At 38.9% G+C, this 26,469-nt stretch overlaps 1 protein-coding gene across 3 annotated transcripts; it reads right to left on the bottom strand.

Moving 5' to 3' along the window:
• gypc (glycophorin C (Gerbich blood group)) lies at window positions 1–26,469 on the bottom strand. 3 transcript variants are annotated; one of them, XM_058391661.1, is made up of 5 exons: window positions 26,235–26,469; window positions 23,010–23,212; window positions 22,230–22,342; window positions 1,598–1,627; window positions 1–738 (listed from the first exon to the last, which is right to left on the bottom strand). In XM_058391661.1, the coding sequence occupies exons 3-5, from the start codon at window positions 22,303–22,305 to the stop codon at window positions 542–544; spliced, it is 303 nt and encodes a 100-aa protein (XP_058247644.1). In that variant the 5' UTR covers window positions 22,306–22,342; window positions 23,010–23,212; window positions 26,235–26,469; the 3' UTR covers window positions 1–541. The 3 variants fall into 3 exon arrangements, with proteins under 3 accessions (XP_058247644.1, XP_058247643.1, XP_058247645.1); XM_058391660.1 differs by having other exon boundaries at window positions 23,010–23,064; XM_058391662.1 differs by lacking the exon at window positions 23,010–23,212.

Raw genomic sequence — 26,469 nt, 5'->3', positions numbered from 1 at the left:
TATATATATATATATATATATATATATATATATATATATATATATATACATACACAATCAATATATGGCTGATTAATTAATTAATGCATGCTTTCCTGTTTCTGATCCAGTACCCAGTTAAACAACACTGAATGTCAAGCAATAAGCCAAAAGATTTCATCTTATTTGCATACGAAAGATATCACACCTCTTTTGTCCACAGTCTTTTAGTCACCTGCTGGTATTTCTTCTCTTTGGCTATTTGATAGTCATTTCATATTCCAGCTTTTACCTTCATTTACCTGCTGATTTGTGTCACAATTTCTCTGGTCAACCATTAGATGTTCACTTTAAAGCTTTACACCTCTGGATGACCTGTTTCCTTCAAATCCGGGTTGCTAGGCAAAAAAATTACCCATAGTCTTCTCTATACTTTTGTATGTTCCATTATAATGAGTATAAGATTGTATACACTTTGGTGGTGAACCACCTGAGATCAGATCAGAGGCTCGATGACAAAGTTTTAAGGCATGGCTTTCCGTATTCAGTCTCTGTGTATGACTCATATGAAATACTCCTTCTTGCTCTCGTCCATGGCGTCTTGAAGAGCTGGATCTCCCTGTAGGGCCGCGTCTGCCGTCTCGGCGAATTCGCTGCCCTTGGCCTCGTTGGTGTGGTAGGTGCCCTTGTGTCTGTACATGTAGCGAAAGAGCACCAAGAGCAAGCAGATGAAGACCAGGACTACCGCAGCAATGACAGCTGGAGAACAATGAGATATTTATATGATCATAACACTTCCTGATATCAGCTATGTATATATATCTACCAGTATGGTGTAAATTGAATAAAATCAGCTAAAAATGCCAAGGAGGCAAGATAAAAATAATTCATAAATATATAAGAAATATTTACAGTGTACAGTGTTTGTGCTTAAAATCTCAAAGAATGACATTATGCACACTGTAGTGGCCTTGCACCATAATTTACAGATTCATTTAAATGTTAAAGAGAGTTCCTTCAGAGATTTATCAAATCTAATTAGTAACCTGTCTCAGTATCTCATTACTGATTCTTTCTGTGTGAATGAAGTTAGCAGCCTGGTCCATCTAACAGCGAGTGCTTCACCTCGTATAACCTTTGGCAACTCTTCTGCTGGTAAAGGAGATCTAATGCAGAAACCATCTTCCTTTTTTCCAGGCAAAATGCTGAGCTTTTTACAGGCACAACATCGCCGCAAGTCACAGAGCAGAAAATTGGAAGCATTAGGTCAGGATGGAGCACACTTGGAGTGAAGCACCTTAATGTTTCTGGCACACAGACACGGCCTTTTATGAGTTCCTTCATCAGGAAGTGACAATGTTTTATATCGTCTCTCGGACTTCATAGCTCTGTAAGGCCAGCCATAATAGCTCTGTAATACCTCAGAGCGGAGCAATCTGAGCGAGCGGCTTAACTCAAAGAACTGAGATACGTCCTATGATTAAACAATATATTACCTCTCTCGTAAAAAGTCATTTATTTATAAAGGAAGAGACCTCGGTGTGTTTTGTACAAGCTGATTGAGAAACACTTCATAATTAAAACGTTCCTTATAAAAGAAAGTTTTCTTGTTACTTACCACCGATGATCACGTTGAAGTAGCTGCTGTCTGGGATTTAAGAAAAGAAGAAAAAAAATTGATTATTTATTAGTATTGCAAACTAGTTTCATCATCATTTCAGCTCAGATGATTCTTGTTTTGGCTTCTATTGATCTGTAAACCGTCGTCAGCCCAATTAATTACGGCGACGCGTAAAGGGGCGGTCCGACTGTATTTTCTTTCCAGAGCAAAACGCCGTATCCGCCATGTCCTGACCTCTATTAAATATTTACCTTCCCCTGACTTTGTTATTATAACGTCTGTGAATTTTTCATGAGGCTTTGTTTTTATAGACAGCTGTCCCCTCGCTGTGTGGCACTGCGCCTCATCGTCTCTACCACCGTGGGGACAAAAACCTCGTTAAAGGAAGCGATTGAAGATAATCATGAATTATTGCACAGGGAACATCTGCCTGCCTCGACTCGACTTTTGCTGAAGGACAGAAGGGGCAGATCAGGCCTCAGACATAGCTTTTAAACATTTAAAAGTAAAAAAAAGATAACAGAGTCAATCAGTACTAGACCCTACTAAAGAAGGACAATTAAGGCCCTAATCACGCGTTACGATGAGTCGCGTGGCCGTCATCAAACACTCATTGCGTTGTGGTGTTTAGCGAGGACATATTCTGCTCGATTAAGGACATTACTGAACAATTTTCTTCCTCTTCTTCTAAAGCAGTGAATGAAAACACAGAGGCTTAAGAGGCTTTGAATATTTACACTGCTGAAAACGTCCTGATTATTGCTCATCTATAAAAGTAGTGATTGTGTAATTTGGACAACTAGATGGAAAAAAAAGTATGAATGGTAAACAATATGGGATTGCCAGATTTGGCTGAATTCTTTTCAGTGATATTCATATCATGTAAAATATATATTTTTCTTGTATTGTTTAATATAATTACTACAAGAGTTAACTTCATTGCTTTAGAGATTAAAGTTATTTCTTAATTTTTTTTTTTCTAAAGAAAGGAAAATCATGAGGGATTCTATATGCGCACACACACAAACACACACACACACACACATCCCTCCAGTCTAAGAGGGGAACAGCACCAGGAAAACAGTTCTGCATTATATAATAATTGTGATAAAAAACCCTTGATCAAATAAACCTATTTCTTCACGCCTGAGGGATATAGCTAAGAAATCTAAAGAAATTTCTGCAGTGTGTGCATAATATTATGGTTATGGTCTTCCAAGACCTACATTTTATCGCAGTTATTGAATTGGACAGTAGTTTTAGGGAATATTTACCTGTGTCGGGACAAAACTGTTTCTGTATTAATTAGGAAATTAAAGCTACTTGGAAAAGGTTTGTATCTTATCTCGCATCTCCTAAGATGAATAAGAACAAAAAACAGCATAAAAAAATCCATAAAAAGTGAGCCTTTGTGTATAAATATCTCAAATAAAACAATGAACTTTTCTCTCTCTCTCTTGTTCTTGCTAAAATAAAAAAAATAAAATAAATAATAAGTGTAAAGCAAAAAGAAAATCCCTAACGTCTAATAAAAGAACAAAACTCAACAACAGGGGCTCCCTCGGCACCTTGGCTTTCACCTGAGAAGACAGAAGTGCAAACATGGTGTTAAAAACAAGCACTTTCATTTTTCCTGTGAAGCTCTTTCCTTCATGAGGATGTCCACCAGGAAACACTTCAGCCCTGATGTGTCTATGTGTTATCTTGTGAAGAGGGAAAACAAAGTCGTGGATGAAAAACAGACTTCAAGCGTCATGCTCTTCCTTACATGATTTCCTAGATGGATGAGAAGAAGGATGTCTTTCTGCTCAGGGGGTTTCACACACTTTTACATGAAGCTGTGTGATGATTAGATGACTTTAATGAAGAGCTTAGAATGGAGACACACACTGAGAAGTTTAGGCCTCTGAAGAACACAAACTTAAGAATAATGTCTCAACACACACAAGTTTCTACATTTTGTACTGTAGCAACCTGAAATGAATACATGGATACTACAAAAATACTGTAGTATGCAGAAAAAAAAACAAACTAAAAAATGTACAATTTGTTATTGCGTAAGTACTGCCCTCCCATTGGTGTGATTAGTTTTGGTGCTACCAAAGGAATTTGAATGAAATGATATTTGAATGAAATTCCCCATTTCTCAAGTCTAGATAAGCTCATCCACCAAAAATCAATAAGCGGTAAGAGAAGAAAGCCAGGGTAACGCTCAGCATGATGCTTCCACCATCATGCTTCACTGTAGGGATGATGATGATGTCGAGGTGCTTGGAGAATGGGGGGCGAATATTTTGAATATTTCAATATATTGAACATATATGGTCAAATCATATGCGTGGGTTAGTTCTGGATACAAAGGCTTGAAGTTCTTATGAACAGGGCCCTGTCTGAGTGGGATTTTATGTTAAAGGCAATCTGAAATGCTTTCATGTTCATGTAACCCAGAAAGCAAGGCTGTTTCTAGATGAGCTCTATGTCACATTACCAATTATGTGATTGAAATTTTAATTAACGGGAGTCACTGAGAGCCATGCTATTTTCCCATCACATAGTAGGAATTGAAAGCATGAACTGAACTGAAAAATGTCTTTTTGCTGCACATTTAGCTGGAAAGACACGGTGGCACCCATGCTAGATATGAATAGACCATTTTTGTTCTTTTATTCACATCACAACGGACATGAAAACCCACTGAACTCCCTTTTAATAAAAAAAAAAAAGAAAAAAGCACATGATCTGAAATAATCCTGAAATAAAATGTATCTCAGGTTGTTGTTTAGTGTATATGTGAAACCAAATAACAAGATTTACTTTGTGCTTCTGTAATACGAAAGTCTAATAATCATAAACTTCTTAAATAATTGCTAGAATATATGGCGATGTCTTCCAGGTTTCTGTCAACCATTAAATCTATAACTATACAGCCATACAGCATGATACTTTATTCCTCACCTGTGGACCTGAACTAAAATTGTCCTAACACATTTAACACGTCTTTAAAAAGGCCCAAATCCCTGCTAAATTTGCCGAGCAAACACCAGGGAGCCTGTCTCGCTCGGAGACGTCCCTCGTTAGTCTCGTTAGTGAGACCTGCTAGCAGCTTCGAGATGGAGGAGGACATCTGTGCGGCACAGCCAGATCTGAAGATCATTTCTTGTGTGTTTTTTTTAATATTTTTTTTATTTCAGGCTGCTGTGGAACCCAAAAGGGTCCTGTGAGAGCCAAAGGCATTTAGATGCCAGGGAGCTTTAGTGTCATCAGCTCTCCGTCCTTCTCATGCTTTCACACATTTTAGCGGCTGCACACCCCGGGGTAAAACTGAGCTGGAGGGAAGATTTTTGCTTTCATCGCCTTCCCAGAGATGGAGCTAATCCCATCCAAAGCCGTCTTTTTGAAGCACGCTGGTAATTGTCTCCACATGGGAAGGACATTGGATCTAGAAGCCAAAAGCTGAACACTAGTCCTCTTCAGTACTTGGGTGGGGTAAACATTTGCTAGGCCAAATCCATGCTAATTTCCCTTTGTTGCCTTGCTGTGTGGGATTTTAAATGAGCTATAAAACCTGGTGTACCTCCACAGTTTATGGTCCGAACAAATGGTCTGTCTCCGCAGCAAGCCGTTTAACCCAGTCATGCTGTTAATGACAATACGAGGTCTTTTCATGAAACAAGCAGGATCTGTTGTTCCTCAGACTTTTATATTTTATCTTTTCTTATCACTTTGAAACACATGTGTAATGCTCCTCATTGGCAGTGGTGGCTCAAACGGTTAAGGCTCTGGGCTGTTGATTGGAAAGGTGGGATTCATGCCCTAGCATTACAAACTGCTACTGTTGGGCCCCCGATCAAGGCCCTTAACCCTCTCTGCTCCAGGACAGCTGTGTTCAGGCTGACTCTGACTTCCTAACAAGCTAAAATATGCAAAGAAAATCATATTAGTTAAAAAGTGTAAATTAAATAGACACTGAGACTAATTGAATCTTATGGGATTATCAGAGAGTTACAGTTCTCAAATCCACTCTTATTTCTTCTTATCTGCTCTAGGTCTTGATCAGCAGCCTCAGATATGGTCAAGACAAAGAAAATGCTGCTTCGGGTAAAAATAAATTCCCAAAACGATTTTTATTGTGAGCTTTTCTGCTCTGTTAGCTCCGCTGCTGGCGCTCGGTCAGTTCAGTCACCTTTGGCTGAAATGACGACATCCTAGTCAATAATACAGTTTATATTACTGTATATTCCAACTGTCCTAGTGTTTAAAATGTTTTTTTTTTTCAATAGATGTTTAAGTCTAAGCTTGGTGTTGTAGGCCACCACAATATCCCCTCAAATAAAGGGGATATAATCACTGTCAATAATTCAAATTTATTTATTTATTTTTTATTCATTTACATATTTTATAAATAATTTAAATAATTATTTATTTAAATATAAAATCTGTTTTATTTATTTATTTATTTATTTATTTATTTATTTATTTATTGCAGTTGGAAATGTGCTTGATTTGTCTCACACTCTTTAGTCTTGATCTTGACTTGTAAAATTATGAGTTTTCTCTTGTCATACTCACAGCTGAAATGATCTTGACTTCAACACTGTAGTCAAAATTGAATGTTCATTTCTACATATTTGCATGCTTTGAGGACAGACAGCATACAAGTATAGAAATTCAGCACAGATTCATTTTGGGAATATCCATAAATGTTAAAAGAAAAAGAAAGAAAAAAAATGCATGGGTCATGGATAAGAACATGTAAGGAAGTAGAATAAATGGAACACTCAGAAACAGAGGCTAAGAATGAACCAGATATAAGAATGGACAATATAAGAAGAGGCCAGGAACTCCAGAAAATCTGAATACCTCAAAATCTAACATCATCTGTTCCAGTGGTGTGCAGTAGTCCAGTGGAAAAAAAATCATTTTGTTAATGCCTAATATGATTCCAGTGATATTATGTTGTCTTTTATTATATAACCAATAAACAAAATGCTTTTCAGAAGCAAGCGTGTCGCTCAGAATCTGACCATCGGACTGTAAAAATTCCTGATTATTGTAGCAGATTAGACAGTATCAGAGTTCCGCATGCACATGATCTACAAGCACTGTAGCACTGCACTCTCAAGGTGACTCCTAGCTTTGAACTGTGAAAAGGTATTAGCAAAAATTTCCACTACGTTACGCTGGCTCATAATGCATTTACTCTCGGTGTAATTGCAACATTGTGACCATTAATCTGCTATCGATTTTACACTTATCGCACTCCTCCAGCATCACGCTGTTGAGAACATGGTATATTGCTGCAGAAATGACAGCGACTTTCACCAGTATACGATCTGCCGCCGGGGCCGTGTAGCGTTTCATAAGATGAGATAAGATTTCTGCACGCAGAGTTATCGCTGGGTGATTACCTGATAGGTGCTGGACTGTCAAAACACTAGCACACGAGGTCCTCGGGTGATGTCTGAGGAGAAGAAATGTCAGGACAGCCCATCATATTGCACGTAAGGATGAATTAAACGCGTTTCCGATGTCTGTCAGCCGAGCACTCAGCTGTGGTCCAATTGGCTGCGTTAAACTGAGGGTGAAAACAACTACTAAATGCCTGGTTAAAGCCCTCTCACCACCAGCTGCGCTCACTCTCATAGTCAAGGAGTTTGTTATAGGCGTTCGTTATTTAGCATGCAGCGGGTCACAAAAAGAAATAAAAGAATAAAAAAATTTGAAAGAAAATGGAAGGATAGCTCATGAGTTAATTGGAAAACACTGCTATATTGAAATACAGCAAAAGATGAAGGTGGTGTTGTTTTTACTGTCTTTTCTTTATCTGTATAACTACATATTGGTTCTGTTTACATGAAATCACTTCCACCATACATCTAACGTATACATCTATGTCTATGTCTTTTTTAGATGCTGTTTATGTCGATAAGCCTGGTGGCACTCATGACACTCGCTAGTATTGACACTTTAGACGTTCTGGTTTTCTTTGTATGATCCTTCTCAGCATTCAAAATGCACTTTTTATGTGTATTGAGATGCAAAAATATAAGCATGAAGTACTTTTTTCATGTTACTAGGATTAATAAAATAACTGAGGATTTAATGTTGAAGTACTTGTCAGGATTGTAATAGATCCAGAGCCAATCCCTGGACTACTGGGAATACAGGGCATGAGATGCGACGGATGCCAGTCTATCACAAGGCACTGTGAAACACACACACACACTTGTTCACACTTAGCTTAATTTACCGTAGCTAATTCACTTACTAGGAGGTTGGGAAACTGGAGATCCCATAGGACACCTGTGTGAGTATGAAAAAAACAAGCGAGGGGAGAATAACAAGAAATGAATCAAGGACCCATCAGTGAAGATGGGTTACTATCGGATGTAGCTACTTGATTATGCTGCATTAAGATGTATTTACAATTCAGTTAAGATATACCTGGTGAACGTACTACAAAAACAATACCCCTTGGTCTGAATGTGAGGATGAGGGTGAGGGAGAGAGAGAGAGAGAGTTTTGTACCTCACACTGAACAATATGTATCAAATAAATCTTTACAACCTGCTTAGGATTCACATTTTGGTCATACACCCCACCTAAAAATAATAGCAGGCAGTTTGGGAAATGGCACTTAGCTCAAAATGCCATTGTGCCATCTGACACAGACACACACTCACTAACACTCACAACACTGAGCCAAACCCCATTCAGAGCAAGCAGAGCAGAACCTCGCGGCACGGCGAGAGACGGTGGCTGGCACTCCTACTACATGAAGCCGTAGCTAATGAGAGTAATGGAAATAGATGATAGTCTTTGAGGGGAGAAAGAGCAGCCTCATATTCTAATAAAGCTCTAACCATCCACACAAATATTCCGGCCCAGTTCATCAACACGGTTTAATTAGGTGCATTTTTCATCGCCACGTCACACTCACACTGGTTCTTTAAAACTCCAGAAGAGATGAGAATTCTCCCGCTGCTGGAGTTCTATAGAAAAATTCGACACCGATATGCTGAATTTGTAGAAGAGGGGATTTGTTGAAAAGGCGGTTCAATGGATTTGCTTAGGAGGAAAAAAACCTTTAGCCTAAGAGAGAAAATAGTGATGAAACTTTTATTTACTACTCCAGCTAGAAAAGATCCACTCGTGAAATTATGTAATGGTCGCATGTAAATCTGTCAGTTACTGGCGAGAGGCTGTCTTAAAGCGGAACTCGCACGATGCCTATATACAATCAAGGTTTTACGGGCTTTTATTCATCCTCTCCTCGGATGTTTTTACTAGCACCATTCTCTATCAGCCCAGGGAAGAAGAAGAAGAAGAAGAAGAAGAAGCCACTGTATTTTTTTTCACAGCTTGCAGAAACGATTCTATCAGAAAATTGGTGCTTGAGGGAGCTTGTGTCAAGGCCATGGCATGTTTGTCAGGCTGGGACAGGCGGGGCTCGGTGATGTTTTACACCCGATGTGTAGTGCTAAGACCATCTCACAAAACGTTTCACTGTGTTATGCCAGTCGTAGCTCTCCTTTCTTTCAAATCTCCAAGCCAAGTGCTAGTCACCAAGCTATTTGCTAATGTTTACTTGCAGCCAGTATTTGATATCAATTCCATGAGTTTGAAATAAAGGAAGTAGCAAATAGGTAGGGTGAATAATTCCTTGCATACTTATTACAGAAAAATGATTGGAACTTCTACAACTATTATTTTTCTGTCTTTATGTTGATGTAGAATGAGATACTACAAAAAAAAAAAAAAAAAAAAAAAAAAAATATATATATATATATATATATGTGTGTATATATATGGAGTTAGAGCTGAAGGTAAAATAAATGTCAATAAAAATGTTAGTAACATATTCATCAGTTGATATAGAGCTTATCCCGGGAATGCTGGGCATGAGGTGGGAATACACCCTGGATGGGATTCCATGCACACACAAATTTACACATTAAATAAGCTCAGGATTAAACCAGGGACCTGTAGAACACCCCCCCCCCCACACACACACACATTATACATTATATATTACATATTACACAAACTTCAGACAGCAATGCCAATAGAGTGAGATTGATGAGAGTTCTGCAGCACACCATTTTCATGGTATTTATTTCCACTGGCATCAACCTTTAGACACAAGGTTTCTTAATTTTAGAGATGTTTTCTGAACACAAACACATTCAAGAGACAGACAGTCTAATATAAACCTAAATATGGACCAAATGTGAACCTGACTGTGGACTTAAATAAATATAGACTGATGGACAGTTTAATTGGACCAGTTTAAATCAGGCACAATATTGGACATCTATGGATGTCTTTGGTCAAACAACTGTTCCAGAGAGAGTTTTCCAAGCTTCAACTAAATTTAAAGACATGTCTCTTGAAGATGCAGAATAGATGACTGTTACGGTTTTATACAAGACATCAAACTCCAAATGATCTGGGCCAAATGATCAGATTCAGGTGGACCCGAACCCTCACTCAAATAGATATGGACTGATGGACAGTTTAATTGGACTAATTTAAGTCAGGCACAATATTGGACATCTGTGAATGTCTCAGGTTAATCAACTGTTTCAGAGAGAGTTTTCCAAGCTTCAACTATTTTAAAGACGTGTCTCTTAAAGATGCAGAATAGATGTATGGTTTTACACATTACATCAAACTCCAAATGAGAAGACAAGAAACAAATAAAAATGGACTGATAACAGTGTCTCTATAGATTAATTTAAGTCAGGCCCAGTACTGGACATCTGTGGATGTCTCTGGTCAGTCAGTTCTCAAAGGAATCACCTAATTTTCCAAGCGTTCAACTAAATCTAGAAATGTGTCTCTTAAAGATGTAAAACAGACAACTGTTATGGTTTTACACAAGACATCGACCTTCAAGTGATCTGGACCAAATGATTAGATGCGGGTGGACTAGAAATAAATAAAAATGGACTGATAATAGTGTCTCTATGGACTAATTTAAGTCAGGCAACATACTGGACATCTATGGATCTCTCTGGTCAATCAACTCTCACAGGATTCACCCAATTTTCCAAACTTCAACTAACTGTCACAGTTTTACACAAGACGTCAAACTCCAAATAATCTGGACCAAATGATTAGATCCAGGTGGACTAGAACCCTAGCTAAAAGTGGACCAGAAACAAGTTGAAAAATGGACTGAAAACAGTGTCTATTATTACAGACTAATTAAAGTCAGGCCCAGTGTTGGGCATCTGTGGATGTTTCTGGTCAGTCAACTGTTCCAGAGAGAGTTCTCCAAGCTTCAACTAAATATAAATATGTGTCTCTTAAAGATGCAGAACAGACAACCGTTACGGTATTACACAAGACATCAAATGATCTGGACCAAATGATTAGATGCAGGTGGGCTAGAACCCTAGCTACATGTGGATCACAAACAAGTAAAAATGGGCTGAATACAGTGTCTCTTTATGGATTAATTCAAGTCAGGCCCAATATTGGACATCTTTGGATGTCTCTGGTCAGTCAGGTCTCTAAGGAATTACCCAATTTTTCAAGTGTTCAACTAAAGCTAGTAATGTGTCTCAAGATGCAAAACAGACAACTGTTATGGTTTTACACAAGACATCACCCTCCAAATAATCTGGACCAAATGATTAGATCCAGGTGGACTAGAACCCTAGCTACAGGTGGACCAGAAACAAATAAAAATGGACAGATAACAGTGTCTCTTTATAGACTAATTTATGTCAAGCCCAATAATGGATATCCACAACATCTTTGGTCAGTCAGGTCTCACTGGGATGACCCAGTTTCTGAGCTTCGACAAAATGTAGAGCAAACATCAAAATGAAAGATGACTGTTTCTTCCGCGAGAGCACTGCGTTTATGAAAATCGTGCTGTTGCATTGGTTTACATCATACAACACACAGATCACTCGTAAAGACTCCACAGCAAGCCTCCCAGCCTGATGGAGTTTCATCTAGGGCAGATATTACGCAGCTCTCAAGAAAGCACAACTGCACAGATGTAGCCAAAGATGACAGCATGAGTATTACTCTACATTCTCAGCTGCGGGGGAAGAAGAAGTCAAAAATTGGGAGATAGCTGTGAGGTGGAACAGAAAGAGAAAAAAAAAATAGGGGGAGAGAAGAAAAAAAGTAACATTCACAACCTTGCACTTTCACAACCTTGCCTTATTTCACTTGGAGAAAAAAATGAATAGGTGGCTGAGAGAGGAAGCAGAGGCAGTAACTAATAGAGAGCCTTTGCTAGGTTCTGGGGAGGTGAGATTGAGAGAGTGCTGCTTAGATAAGGACCAAAAGGGAGAGAAAGGGAGAGATATCACCAATTCGGGAAAAGAGAAAGAGACTACGCCTTGTAAAGCACTCGTGGTATTCTGGTGCTTCATAAACATGTGCATGTCATTCATCTGCACTCGTTTATTACGAATAGTCTCAGCTATTTGGCAACACGGCACTCATTCCCTGATCTCACTAGCACTCTGTCTTACACTTTTTTTCTCTCTGCTCCTCTCACTGACCTTATTGGGAGAAAGATTTGTGTTGTCGGATGCTCCGAGCTCAAGGCAGCTGCTGTGTTTTATTATTTAAATGTTCTAATGTTCAGCCTTTCCTAGCTCTTCTGTTGTAAGTGTAAACGTTTCTCCAGCTGGTATCACTCTGCACTTTAATTCTCCACAGGTGTCCAAAATGTAATGGATGATACTTAAAGAATAATTTGGCTTCGTTCAAAGACGGATAAAGGGTGACGCGACAAATTAGCCGTGACGCCCTTTAATATTCCAGCCTCAACCTCAGCGCTCCACTCGATGCCGCTGACCCGCCGATGAACTGCTGCAGTTTACCCTTGTGTAATTATATGTGTACCATTCTAAATGAGAGCCATTGCTTTTAGCAATAACAAAATTACCTATGCAGGCAAGAAGGTTTCATTCGTCATTGTGATGTGCCCTGAAATGCATAATCAGAGCACCATAACTGATTATGATCCTCATTTCCTATAGATGGCACTTGCAGCCTCGTCAAGGTCGCCGTGTAATCACAGGGACTCGGACGTTTAATCTTTCCGAGCGACAGACAGAAGTGCAAGGAACGGATTAGGAAATCGCTAGGAAAAAAGTGAAATTGCAAATGACCCGCAGGTCGCTCGGCCATAGATACAGTTATCCGGTGACCTAGAAATCAGATTACCATGCAGGGAAAGAGGAAAAATCAAATTGAGGAATAGATCCTGAGGGAATACCAGGTACCTGTGATGATAAAGATTCTTACCTCAAATATACCTAAGGGGACTCAAGGCCAAGTGCACACACACACAAAAAAAAGCTCTCAAACTCATTCTGAAAGCTCAAACGTTTTTATTAGGTCGCGCACAATACTGTTAAATAATCATTAGCCGTCTCTGGGCCTATGCCACGCATTAAAATATCATCTCAAACTTTCAAGGTGACTCGAGTTTGCCGTCACCTCCTTGCCTTTTTCCTTCCTTCCTTCCTTCCATCCTGACAGCCTCAAAGCTTTCCTTTGATTAAGCACTCGAACAAAGCCTCTCTACCTTTAATTACCTCGATCTCAATCATTTTGTTCCCGAAGTCTTATATGTGAAATCACGTCCTGCTTAATTAAATAATCATCCCTCACTCTGACAACAAAAGGAGGGCCATCATTAATCATCTCATACCGAAAGGAGGAATGTGAGAGGAATTAGAGGCAGGGATGACCTTTCAAGAAAGAGGTCAGAGTTCCTCAGGTATTATATAGGCCATCTTAAGTTAGCTGTTATTCTCAAACAAGTTGCAAAGACGTTAGACAAGTTGTCCCTTTCGGACACTTGACACATGATAAAATGAACAGAAACTAAATTTAAGCAATAATTGTAAATGAAATTGCCATCATCTCTCTTTAGCGTCTCACACATCTGTTGGGATTGGTAGCAACTGTTTTTTTCTAAGATGTAGTACAGGAAAAAAAATCTGCAAATAAAGAGACAATGCTGACATCCTTCTGAGGCCATTCGGTGTTCGAGGAGCTCATCATGACCATGTTTAGCTCAAGTGCACAAGGGACCAAGTGGCTGTTCAGAAGGTTTGGGGTGTTTCATTTGCTCTCTGCAGACAATACAGGACATACACACATCTTTCATCGCAGTCTCACACACATCTCATGAGATTAGCACTCAGTTGGAAAGGCTCTAGCAAACACATCTTTCCCCTTAGCCCCTCTCTTCGTTCCTTTCTGTGGCTTTCGCAGTTGATTTCTTCAGACAATGCTCTCTCTCTCTCTCTCTCTCTATCTATCTCTTTCTCTCGCTCTCTCTCCTCGTTGCCTGAGGTCACGTGGTTTGGAATTTGAAGCTGAAGTGAAAACTGCACTGCTATCTCACCCAGCCATATGTCCCGTCTCTAGCCTCGACAGAGTTCTCGCTCTTCTGTGTTTTTTTCCCCCTCTCTCAGTCCCTCAGGTTGAGATTGAAGGATCTGCAGGAACTGCATGAAGCGGGTTGTTTAAACTGCTTTCTGTCAAAAGACTGCTTGAGCAGGCAGAAGATCTCGTGATGAGGGTGACTCTAGCTCAGCGGGTCATGCGCTGTCTGCTGATGAATGTTAAGTGTATACTGTGTTTCTGTGCAGTTCTCCTTACTTCCATATATGCCTTAAAGCATATTCCATTTCTTACATCGTTTAACAGGAATTTCTGCCCGGCTTAATTATAGCTCCAGACATTACATTTGGGGCTTTTGGGTAAAATCGCAGTTGGTTGTTGAGAAGATTTTCGATCAATGAAATCGAGTTTATCGACTCTTCTCTCCTCTCCATTAATCTTTGTGCGTCTTTGATAAATACGCTGGCTGCTGTTGCCCATCTCTTGATATCGTTCCAGCTTTTTTTTTTAAAGTTCAAACCAAAATAAATGTCTGTCCAAACAACAAACTAATAATCTGCAGTGTTCTTAGATATCCATCACTGAGACTCCAGACGTTTCTCCAGGGAACATCTGACTCTGAATCTCACCTCCGAAATGTTTTGCTCTTATTTAAAAGTATGTTTTAAAAAAAAGAAAAAAACACAACCACAACAAAAAAAAACAAACAAACATATATTTATATATTTCTTGTTGTCTCAGCACAAAGTGTGGCTCAAAATCACCTTTTCTTCTAAACAAGAGCTTCGAAAAAAGCCATGGAACAGAAATCTCAATTCTGCTTAGTCAGATGTTTATTTCATTTACTTTCCTCTCAGCGTGGCTCTGACACGGACTCCATCTACAAGCTTATTGTTTCTACTCTTTCACTACTGACACAGAGATTGTATTGCAGATACACAACAGATTTTCACAACTATTCTAAAAATCTGTATGTAATCTTGAAGCTTACTGTAAAGATTCGTTTCTTTATTTCTTTATTTCTTTATTTATTTTTTTGGAAGGAGTCTCCAGTGCCAATGCTTGGTAAAATTTCAGAGGTAAAATTTTTTTACTCAGCAACACTTCTTCGCAGATCTCCAACTCTTAATCTGTAACTATAATCGGATAAAAAATAGTAAAAATATTGATTGTGTCTGTAATTAATGACTATTCATTAATATCTATTAATTCTAAATACTTTATAATTACAGAATAGTGCCTGAAGATTGCTGTGGTATAAAAAAGAATGAAACATTTTAGGATTTGGGATCTGAATTGATTTGAAAAGTATGAACTTTTGGGGCATAAAAGAAACTCGACCTCACATTAGTCCACATCACACCATCATTGATTAGTTTCCTATCACCTGATTTTGATATTTTCACTAGAATATTAATTGCCCCAAGCTATTCTGTTGACACTCTTTATCTTTACTAGGATGCTCCTGCATCTAATATTGATCTAATTTGTTCACATTGACTGATGATCCTACTTATATATGTTTTTTTTTTTCTTCTCCTAGATCAAAAATAATGAACCAGGCATTACACGTTTCTTCCGTAATTTGTGCAGACTCTGCAAAAGTAGCCTATTGTTATCAATCTCTTTCCTGCAGAGTCGGAGAAGAATTCTGTCACAAAAGGCCCACAGGACGTCTTTCTAATTGGTTTAAATATACACGTGTGGTGAAAAGCGGGGGTTTGCCTGCTCGGTACAACGAACGTGGCATCCTCATCCTCGCAGCTGGCAACAACGAGCCAATTAGCATGGTGGGTGGGCTAAGAGATGAAACGTGATCGATTTGATTTAGAAATGCAATTAGCCAACCGGTGCAAAGTACAACCACTTCATTATCTACGCCATCGTGCTGACAACGTTAAAATGAATCGCCCCCGGACTGTTTGGTCTGTGAAGCATGCAGCAACAGGCAAACAATACGCTTTATTAGCCATGCTAGCGTTACCGGGAGATGCAAAAGAGGGATTAGAAATAATCAATCAACATGATGAATCTAAAAAAAAATAAAGTAAACAAAAACAAAGAAAAAGCTGCATGTGCTTTTCCCTCTAAACACACGCACACACACAAAGGTTGGTGGTATACTTGCAGGCAAATTACACCGTCATACTGCACCTGCACGCACAAACAGCAGGTACACACTTACAGAAGAACTTTTCCATCTTATGTCTTTATATAGGAGCATATTAACAAACCCAAGATAAATCAACACAATTTGCCCTGCTGGGCTACTCTTAAGAGGCACGCAGCATGAAAACACACACAAACACATACACACACACATCTCCAATCCTTGCTCTTTCTTCCTTGCATCCTTTTCCAAGAAATCGGTGGGAAAAAAAAGTGCAGCTTCTCACAGTCTGCTGTTTTCCTACTCAAGCTCCCTGACTCTTCCATTTCTTTACATCGATTTTCCTGTCCGTTCTTTCTTTTCTCTCACTTTTGCACTCCTCCTCACCTCACCTTCCACTGTCTCCGTCTTTCACTGTTGCTCTTTATTTTTAGGGAAAATAACTCACAAAAATAAAAAGCTTTATGGACCACAGTGAAAGTCATCCATGTGTTGTTAATGGCTTTACTGATCCAAAGCAATGGCACTAGTAATCCCACTTTACTGTACTGATCTGAAATTATGTCAATCCAATCGCATGTTTTGTACTAAATTAATTGAAATGTCTTGAAATTGCAAAGCTACTGTGCCACTTTCCATTAAAACTGCCTCACTTCTGTATCCATTAACCATCAATTCCTGTCTTTAATTCGACGGCTTAACGGTCTCGTCTCATTTCATATCAAGTCGCTCCACATGACACTCGAATACTAATCAAATACAACAAGAGATGCTAAGACAAGAGCTAAGACCAAATCACTCACTTGTGGCTATTTAATGTGAATCGATGATGCGTCATTACACCCAGAACATCATTTCATTAACAAAATCAATGAAATGACTAAACAAACTAATTAAATAGCAAGTCATACAGAAGAGGAAACAATAAAGCGATAAGCCGTGAGTGGGTGTGCGTCACAGCGATGGCATCACGGGTGAAGGCGTCATTAGGCGCGATGTGAAGCTTAATAAATCTTGTCGGGTGACAAAACAGGCAAGAGAAACAGCCAATGAGAGTGAGAGGAAATCAAATTCATTTGCATTCGCATCTAAAAAAAAATAATTTGATGTGGTCATTAGAAAAGTTTCTCTTTACCTCCAGTTCTTTTTGCAGAACAGTCAAATCCACATTGCCTGCATTCTACATTTTCAATCAATTCATATTTTTCTCTTCCGTTTCTTTCCAAAGTGCACATAGACCTAATAGACAGTTCTTGCATTTATTTTTGTGAGAAAGCAGGATTCAGGGGATCAGACATGCTTCACCTCGGATCACGCCGGATGAAAGATCGCGTGGCGTGTGAGCCTCTTCGCCATCGCTGGTGTAGTAGAGTGCTTACGGCTTCAGATAAAAGTCAGGTCATGTGAGCAGCACTTCAGCATTTCTGATGATTCTGAGGTTGGAAATTGTGCAGCAGATTTAGTGTTTAAGGTTTAAATCCTCCAATGTCAGTAACAGAGAATTCAATGGTGGTGATAAAATAGAGCAATATCACAATGTAATGCTCAGACTTGTGATTGGATGCTTTGAACTAAAACATTTTTTTTTAAAATAAATGTACATTATTAACCTTATCATTAATATAAAATAGTATAAACATTGTTCTAGATAGCTTACATAGTTTGACTATTGTATTATCTTCTATTGCCATAACGGTCAGGCAAAGTACACTATATTGCCAAAAGTTTTGGGACACCCCTCCACACCTAAACACATAGATGAGTGAGTTTGGTGTGGAGGAACTTGACCGGCCTGCACAGAGTCCTGACCTCAACCCAATAGAACACCTTTGGGATGGATTACAGCAGAAACTGCGAGCCAGACCTTCTCTTCATTCAACATTCTCATCCAAAAATTCCCATAAACACACTCCTAAACCTTGTGGAAAGCCTTCCCAGAAGAGTAGAAGCTGTTATAGCTGAAAAATGGTGAGCCAACTCCATATTACATTCATGTGCATATAAAGGCAGATGTCCTAGTTTTGGCCTGTTCTATCGGGTTGAGTTCAGGACTCTGTGCAGGCCAGTCAAGTTCCTCCACACCAAACTCGCTCATCCATGCCTTTATGGACCTTGCTTTGTGCACTGGTGTGCAGTCATGTTGGAACAGGAAGGGGTCATCCCCAAACTGTTCCCACAAAGTTGGGAGCATGAAATTGTCCAAAATGTTTTGGTATGTTGAAGCATCAAGTGTTCCTTTCACTGGAACTAAAGGGCTGAGCCCAACCCCTGAAAACAACACCTGAATACGATAAATTTGGATGGGTGTCCCAAAACTATTGGCCTTGAAAACAAAACAAAGCCTTAATTTCTCAGCGCCTTCTATTTCTTTGTGTAGAAGTTCCTGCTTCATTCTAGTTTGTTGCTGTGGCTGCCATGACTCATGTCTGTTGTCATGTCACGAATTTTGCATACTTTGATTGATGATTGAAATATATATATATATATACATATATATATTTGCTCTTGCTTTACTTGTCCTTTGATTCCTATTGGGAAAATATTCCTGAATTTATTGCGTTGAACAACACTGAAATATCTTGCATCTTGCATGTCTTGTTAAGCCGAGAAGCTCACAAATGTAAATGATGTTGCTTTCTCTGGAGGCTTTGATCATAAAGCAGGTGACTTGATTAAAAGAACTGCAGGGATGCAATTAGTGCTAAATTGTACTCTATATGGAGATCCTCGAGGATCGTCCATGACTCTTGTGTTCTTTTTAATTACATTAGATTAGTGATGGACAATTAAGGCAAATGCTGGCGTGGTAATACCTTTTATAGGGAGTAATGAAGGGTTGCATTTTTAAAATTCATGTTGATTATGTTAAAAAAACAATGCCACACAGGCCTCCGATCTCAAGAGATTTTACACATTTTACATTCCTACTCCACCCGTAGGTTTTGCCCTCATTAGAACTTCTATATTTATTCCACTGTCTTTTTTCCAATTTAATTCTGATTCATTGTTGCTTTAATATGTCTCTCTCCACTTGATTTTATTTCCCCTTTTGATCATACTTTGACCTAGATATTATGCCTGCATTTTGATTTTGATTGCACACTGCCTTGTCCCTGCCAGATTTTATCCCCTGCTGCCTGTCTTGATGTTAAATCACGGCTCGAATGATGACACCATGCCTGTCTTATGCCTCCTCCATGTTGAATGTACTTTATAGGAAGTAGTCTAGTAAAAAAAAACAAATTGCTCAGGAAACCTTCATGTGGCAATTGACTATGGTAATGTAATGTCTGTGACTAATTATTCGTCTTTTAAAACCCGTGGAGTTTGTCACACTGCACTTAAATTAATTATAGGATCTTATTTTCACATTCATCATTTTGAACACTGTAACAAAATTGGGTTATGGCGTCTTCGGCTAAAGAAGGAGGCAGTACATGCTATTATTTATTTACAAGACTGTACCCTCATATATTACTGTTATTGCTAATATAATTTATGCTACACAATACATTTGCTATAGATTTTTATTGTTGGGCTCATTTTGGTGATGCATTTGAAGCTATTGGGCTATAAAAAATAAATAAATAAATAAATAAAGCAAAAAGAAGAAGGCAGACAGTTTTTAAGCAAAGCAGTCACCCAGGCTTGAAATAACAGCGCCCTACGTGATCGCTTTACCAATCGCTTTCATGGTCTGCACCCAGTTTGCCTTCTAAAACCCTCTCTCCTGCAGCGGTGTGCCAGTTGGTGGCCATGCAGTGCGTGTGTTTTTCCCACTCCTATCCCATCAACCCTTGAAATGTCACAGCAGGAAGTCATCAATTAGCATTGAGATCAACTTTTTCCCATCCTCTTCAGGGACCGTGGCAGCCAGGGGTGGTGCAAGTTTTACACTTATTTAAACATCACTATGCAAACAAGCAGCAGGTGACCACCTTCCAGCTCCTCTGGAAATTAGTGTCAGCTCCTAGTTTTTCAACACAGGACTCTGTCTGCAACCCTGAAACCACCTCGATGCCTTCTCGGGTTTTTAGCACAGTTTGTAGTAAGTAATAGTGCACACGTTAACAGTTTTTTTTTTCTCTTAACACCTTTGGGAGGAAATTCACAGCAGCTTTGATGACCAGAAAGGGCATATAAGTCTGGGAAGTGCTAAGCCTGTGTTTGCTATGCTGTGGGATTCAAAATAAGGTGCTCCGGTGACTGGAGGAGTTGGTTTTGTCCACTTCTCTAGAGCAAAAATGGGACTTAAAAATGTATAAGGTTGAAAAGAGGAACAGACATGCCCGCTGAATTAGACGGATTTATAAATAAAACGCATCTCCCTGGCTTTTTACTATGCAGAGTGTTTTTTAGCGTCTTGAGACTCCCACTGCTGGGAAGAGAAGCAGCTTGTCACTGTGTTTCCATGTGCCGAGTTCCTCTTCCTTACCCAGGGCTTGAGGGAATAACACGGAGAACTTGAAGGGAAAGAAAAGGAAAATAACTGAAGAAGAATATCTAGGCTGTGTACTGTAAACAGAGCCTTAGGGGTTTCTGGAATTCTTTGCTATAAGCAGTCTTGGGTCAACCGAAAGCCTCAGTAGATCATGCTGAATGTTTAATTAGAATAATCTCAAGCTTGTCCAGTTTAAAGCCGACTTCATGCTGTACGATTTGGGAAAGGAAACACCACACAGAGTGACATGCAGGAAGTCACAACAAAGTGTCTGGATATGTTTTAAAATGAAATTCTTGTCTGTACGTGCTGCTACAACAGTGATCTAAAACTATAGGCCACCAATAAGTGGACAATGACATAGAATTGCACGAAACTCATGTGCCCTGGACGTGAAAAATATCCAGGGTTGTAAGGGGCTCGTCTCATAGACTGTGACAAGTAGTAATCTTAAAACATGACTTTTTAGGGTCGTGCAATGTAAAACAGGACTAAAAAAGTGGTTCTTGTCCTGGAGAGCTATTTCTCTGGGGTTTGTCTTCTTTTTAATCAACCATGTCTGAATTAATTCATCAACTATTGATCAAGATCTCCTAAATCTGTTGTTCATAGCAGGAAATGTACAATCAAATAAAACCAACAAGTCGATGAAGGACACGATTTGTCCTGTATTTTCGTCCATGCTGTTTTATCCACACACTACATGTTCAAGTCAACTGACAGGAACAACAAAGTAGAAAATAAAATCAAAACCAGTTCCACAACAAACAGCAGCCACTCTGTCTCTGACACCAGTTCTCCCAATGCATGACTGCTTTACCATTAGGCCAGTTTACAAATATTTTCTTATGTAAACCAAGCCAAGGTTGATATTCATTCCGGTTTTATTTGTATAGTGCTTTTAAAATCCGACATTGTTGCAAGGCAGCTTTACAGAAATATAGAAATTCAGAATAAAATAATAAATAATTTAGTAAAAATAATACTTTAGTAGTAATTTATTAAAAATAGTATATTTATTAAAGTAATAAGTAAATAATAAATAAAATTTTAAATTCATATTTATCTATAATGAGTGAGCCAGAGGTGTATATATATATATATAAATGCAAGCCTAACCACAGGACTAACCGTGTTCTCAGCAAGTATTAGAGTCTCAAGCTCACGTTCACTTTCTAGCTCTTCATATTTCCTGCAGTTCTCTCTCGCTTCACTTCATTTCTCCCCCCTAATCAGAGGGAATCTCACCGTACAGGTCTTTGGGTACATGGCGGTGAAACCTGCAGTTATACACTCTCACTCAGTGTGTATGGGCAATTTTCTGCATTCGGTGGAAATATTGTGAAATTACTGTGATTGACACATATTATTGCTGAATATTAATTGTTTCCTTTCCCGGCAGACCTGCAAAAAGTGGATGGCTGGATGGCTGAGTCGACTTTCTGTCGATAATGAGACTGAATGTGCTGGGTCGTTCTTTTATACTTCTTAAAAGTAATTCAGGTTCGGCATTTCAAAATGTACACTGGTATATTAGCTGACCCTGATATGCAGTCAGGTCTTTTAAATCTCACACATTCATGAGAGAGAGAGAGAGAGAGAGAGTGAGAGACATCTCACATGGTACAGTGTTCCAAATCTGTGCAGGGCCGTGAATGTATTAAGTCCACAAAACTCCATATACTCACCCACATTTTCGAGCGTCTGCATTCCAGATTCGGTCGTATTAGATGCCATTCTCATTGAGTCGGGCCTCAAGAGCATGTGAGGAAATGTCCGTGAGAAAGATTGAAGGGGACAGCTGAGAAAGAGAGAGGGAGTGGGTGATTAGAGATGATATGGTGTCTGTTGAGGGAGAATGTAGAGGGAGGAGGGAACGATTGCTTCACTTGGATCTCGAATCACAATGGAGACAGAGCAAGGAAATGGCTGAAGGCTTGCATTAGACTTTTCCAAAACAAGAAGCTATTAAGTCATTTGTGAATCTTGCATCTGTTATTTTGCAATGCCATAAAAAAAAAATCTTACCCTTGTATGTATGCATAGATTTTCTTTTCTTTGTAACGGAGCTAGCCAATCCATCCATGGGCGAGCGAAGCTTTTTATTTATATTTAGCTTATCACTTTTTCTATATTTCCTTTGATCCACCATCTGCTAAGCTAGGAATAGATTCTGCACTTGTAATTAAAAACTCTCTTTATTCCTAGTTTTGTTAACTCATCACTCAATTTTCACTCAAAGGTGGAAAATTAAAAACGCAACGTTTACAGAATAGCTTCCACCCAGGAGACAACACAAATGCAATAACTGGTTTGTTATTCCTTCCTTTATTTTGTGGTGAGGTGTGTTGTGGAGTGAATTTCCACATGGAGCTCTTAATGTAGTGCTAATTACTGCAAGACTGAAACATTGAAAATATTGTGAGTTCAGAATATTCGTTCAGAAAATAAGAAGTTCATCTACTCACCCTGGATTTTGGTATCAGCTTTAGCCTTGCAGATGGTTCTGACGCTCAATAAATACTGGAATAAGAAGAGAAAATGGCATCGAGAGACTGACGTAGTGCCTTATCACACTCACTCCACCTCTGTTATTTGCTTTCAGCCGAAAGGCTTCAAGGTTGTCCAACCTGTTCGTTGTTTGACTTGTACGCCATCAGAGTGTTCGCTTCTGTACAAAACAGATGTCAATATCTAGATATTTACTAGTGAACTGTGAAATTGCCTGGTGAGTAATTGCACCTAAGAACGCTTCAAGTTCTCTTATTATTTTATATTTTTTTGTTTTTATTTCCAATATGTTAAGTCTCTCAGTTAGAAAGACCTTTTTTTTCATGCACGTGTGAGTACAAACTGAGGCTTTAAAGACAAAAAAAAGAATTTATGATATAAAATATCTTTACTGTTTTTTTGTACACTTATATATATATATATATATATGTTTATTTATTTATATATATAATAAAGGTATATAGATAAAATCATGCTTAACATTGCTTCGGGAAAGGACATCAGGGGGATATTTTACACGTTTATGAAAAGAATTACAGGAGACAGGATTGAGGATGTGTTTTACTATCCTTATGAGGACCTTCCATTGATATAGTTATTAATACTATGCTTAAATCATTTAGTTGTTGTTGTTTTTGGTAAATAAAAGCTGCAGTTTTCCATATGGGAATCAACCAAATGAACTCATGGATCAAAGCTGCCAGATATGCTTGTGATAATTCATTAGACATTAGCTGGCACCCACTAAGATATAAAAACATGCCCGAACACACACACCGTCAGTCCCTATGCTACAAGGTGTAAGATGTATATCCTCTATAATTTTTCCTGTTTGTTGTGGCGGAGCTGAAATTGAATCAGTGAATCAGTGATAGAATGAATTTAAAACAGTCGCTCCTGCACACCGGGAAATATGTTGCTGACTGTTGGTTTGACTAGTGACTAAATGTCCACATATATTACCCTAGTTTAAAGGCTTGGAAACCAACGTGTAAAATTATATCTGTCCCAAACCCACTGGCTAAGATGTGACTGATTTCAATGTTCTGCAACACACACACACTGACAGAAATCCATTTTGATATCCTGAAAGTTTAATATCCTGCCCTGCAATGCCATTGTCCAGTGAACAGCAGTACCAGAGTCATTTTGGGGTGATTCATTTCCCTCAGCTGCAGGTGGTCAGTTCTGAGTCATCATCTCACGGTAGTGCCATCCGCTGTTTCTTTTTTCAAGCATACTAGCTGCTTGGATTTGAAGAGAATTTTACATTTACATTTCTTGCGTTTTTGGCAGACATCCTTATCCAGAGTGACTTAAAATTTATCTCATTTTATACAACTGAGGGTTAAGGGCCTTGCTCAGGGGCCCAGCAGTAGCAGTCTGCTGGACCTGGGATTTCAAACTCACAACCTTCCCATCAGTAGTCCAGCAACTTAAGCTACCACATCCCCGGAATTTTGAAAAATTGGTGTTGGTTCATCCCTCTGCTGCCATTCCACACACACACACACACATCATCAGTCAGTTCACTGGCAGTATTCAAACCATGACACTACCACACTGTGGGCCGCTCGGGATCAGGAGCCGCTCTATTTCTCCTCCATATCTTCCTCATTTCATTTCTCTCAGACAGCGTCATCTTCATCTCATCTCTATCCATAGTTCTGTCTCATCTTGTGGCAACACTGATGTGCTTTTCACTTGGAGAAGCAACATATTTCACATTTCTGATCTGCTTCCTTGTTTCCCCACCCATGATTGTAAGCTCCTCCATATGAGGAAGTGAGGAAAGAATGCATAGAAAAGGAAAGTTGGGAGAAGGCATGAGTAATCAAGGAAAGACAAACATATTTCCCCAATGAGATGCTCACTGAAGTGTCACTTTAAAGCCGCTCTAGGGAACTGATGACATGTTTAGGCCTACAAACCCAATCGAATACTTTACATGACAGTGATGTTTTAAGAATAAACAAGATTCTCCTCAACAAACGACTTATTTTATGCAATTTCTTTGTATTGTTTAGATAATTAAGGCGATTGTATTTTGTGGTATCTATTTTATTGCGAGAGCTGGAGTGTTTAAAGACTCCAGTAAAAAAGACTTTTGTGTATCAATGATCTACGCACATTCACCACATCTCCTCATTCCACGATTCCTTCAAGTGTGTTTTAGAAACGGATGAATCTTCAAAGACTAAAATCAACCTGGCATCAATTACAGCAACTATTGTTTCTTTTAAAAAATATATCCATTTTGACACATGATATTTTTGTGTTCCCCTCCAGGCTCCTGATGCTTACTTTAGAAGACGATGACAACAGGTGTGAGATATTAATGTAGGCGAAGCTCTAGATTTATAAATTCATAAATATACTACGTTGTGACTCACAAGACAAATTGCTTCTCGTCTCCAGAAAAACGAGACTGTCAGGTTGAATGTTAGTGTTGGAGCAGTTCAACATGCTGGGAAAAAAAAAAAATAAACACTGAAGAATCTCAACAATGGGACAGGAAATATTTCTACAATGTGCAACTGGAGAGATAATACAACAGACATTTTTTTTGGATGACAATTGTTGTCTCAGCCCGGGTGGAGAGTCTATTAAAATTTTTTTCGGCCCTGAGCACCAGGAAATAATACTAAAAACAAAACAAACCCTAAAAACTTTGATATTATTGCTATTAATATTATTTCTAATCAAACAGCTTTAAATGGTTGGTCAGCCTGCCTACACACACCCACCCACCCACATCCACACCCACACACACATGATGTGGATGTAATGCACCAAAACTTTACTTAGGTTCCCTGTGTAAGCAGTTGTAAGCTAAAGAGCCATTTTTTTGCATCCAGTTCTCCTAAATGACTTTTAAGGCACATTTGTATTCATTTGCAAACTCTCAAGAACATTCTGGACTTTCAGTTCCTCTACAAATATTGAATTTATCTTCACGCTTGGAGAAAAAAAGCTCACAGCGTGTGCACTTTAAAATGAAATCTCCAGAGAAAACACATTGACAGATGTGAGCAGTTGAGCAATGTGTTCAGAGAAAAAGTACACAATTGCCTTCTGACCCCAAGTTATAATTAGAAGGATTAACATGCATTTTGTTCTATTTTATAGCTTGAAAGTTAATCGTTTTTGACTCAGACTGCAAATAAAAATGTCCAACTTACCGACTTTCTCTGAATTGCTGCCTTGCAACAAGTTGTCTCCTCCTCCTGCACAGGAAATGCTTCCTTAGACGGGTGAACACGTTAGGAAGTGACTTTTCCTGTTTCAGGGAGAGAGAGAGAGAGAAAGAGAGAATTCTTCTCGAGTCCTGATACTTTCTAATCTTCTTCTAACGGTGTGTAGCTAGGTCTGATGAGCTGCATGTGAACTCTGGTGTTTTTTTTTTTCTGTTTCCTC

Source organism: Hemibagrus wyckioides, linkage group LG06 (genome assembly GCF_019097595.1).
Source record: "Hemibagrus wyckioides isolate EC202008001 linkage group LG06, SWU_Hwy_1.0, whole genome shotgun sequence".
Taxonomy (NCBI): Eukaryota; Metazoa; Chordata; class Actinopteri; order Siluriformes; family Bagridae; genus Hemibagrus; species Hemibagrus wyckioides.
Note: the sequence above shows the minus strand (reverse complement) of the source record. Positions and strands in the feature narration are given on the sequence as shown.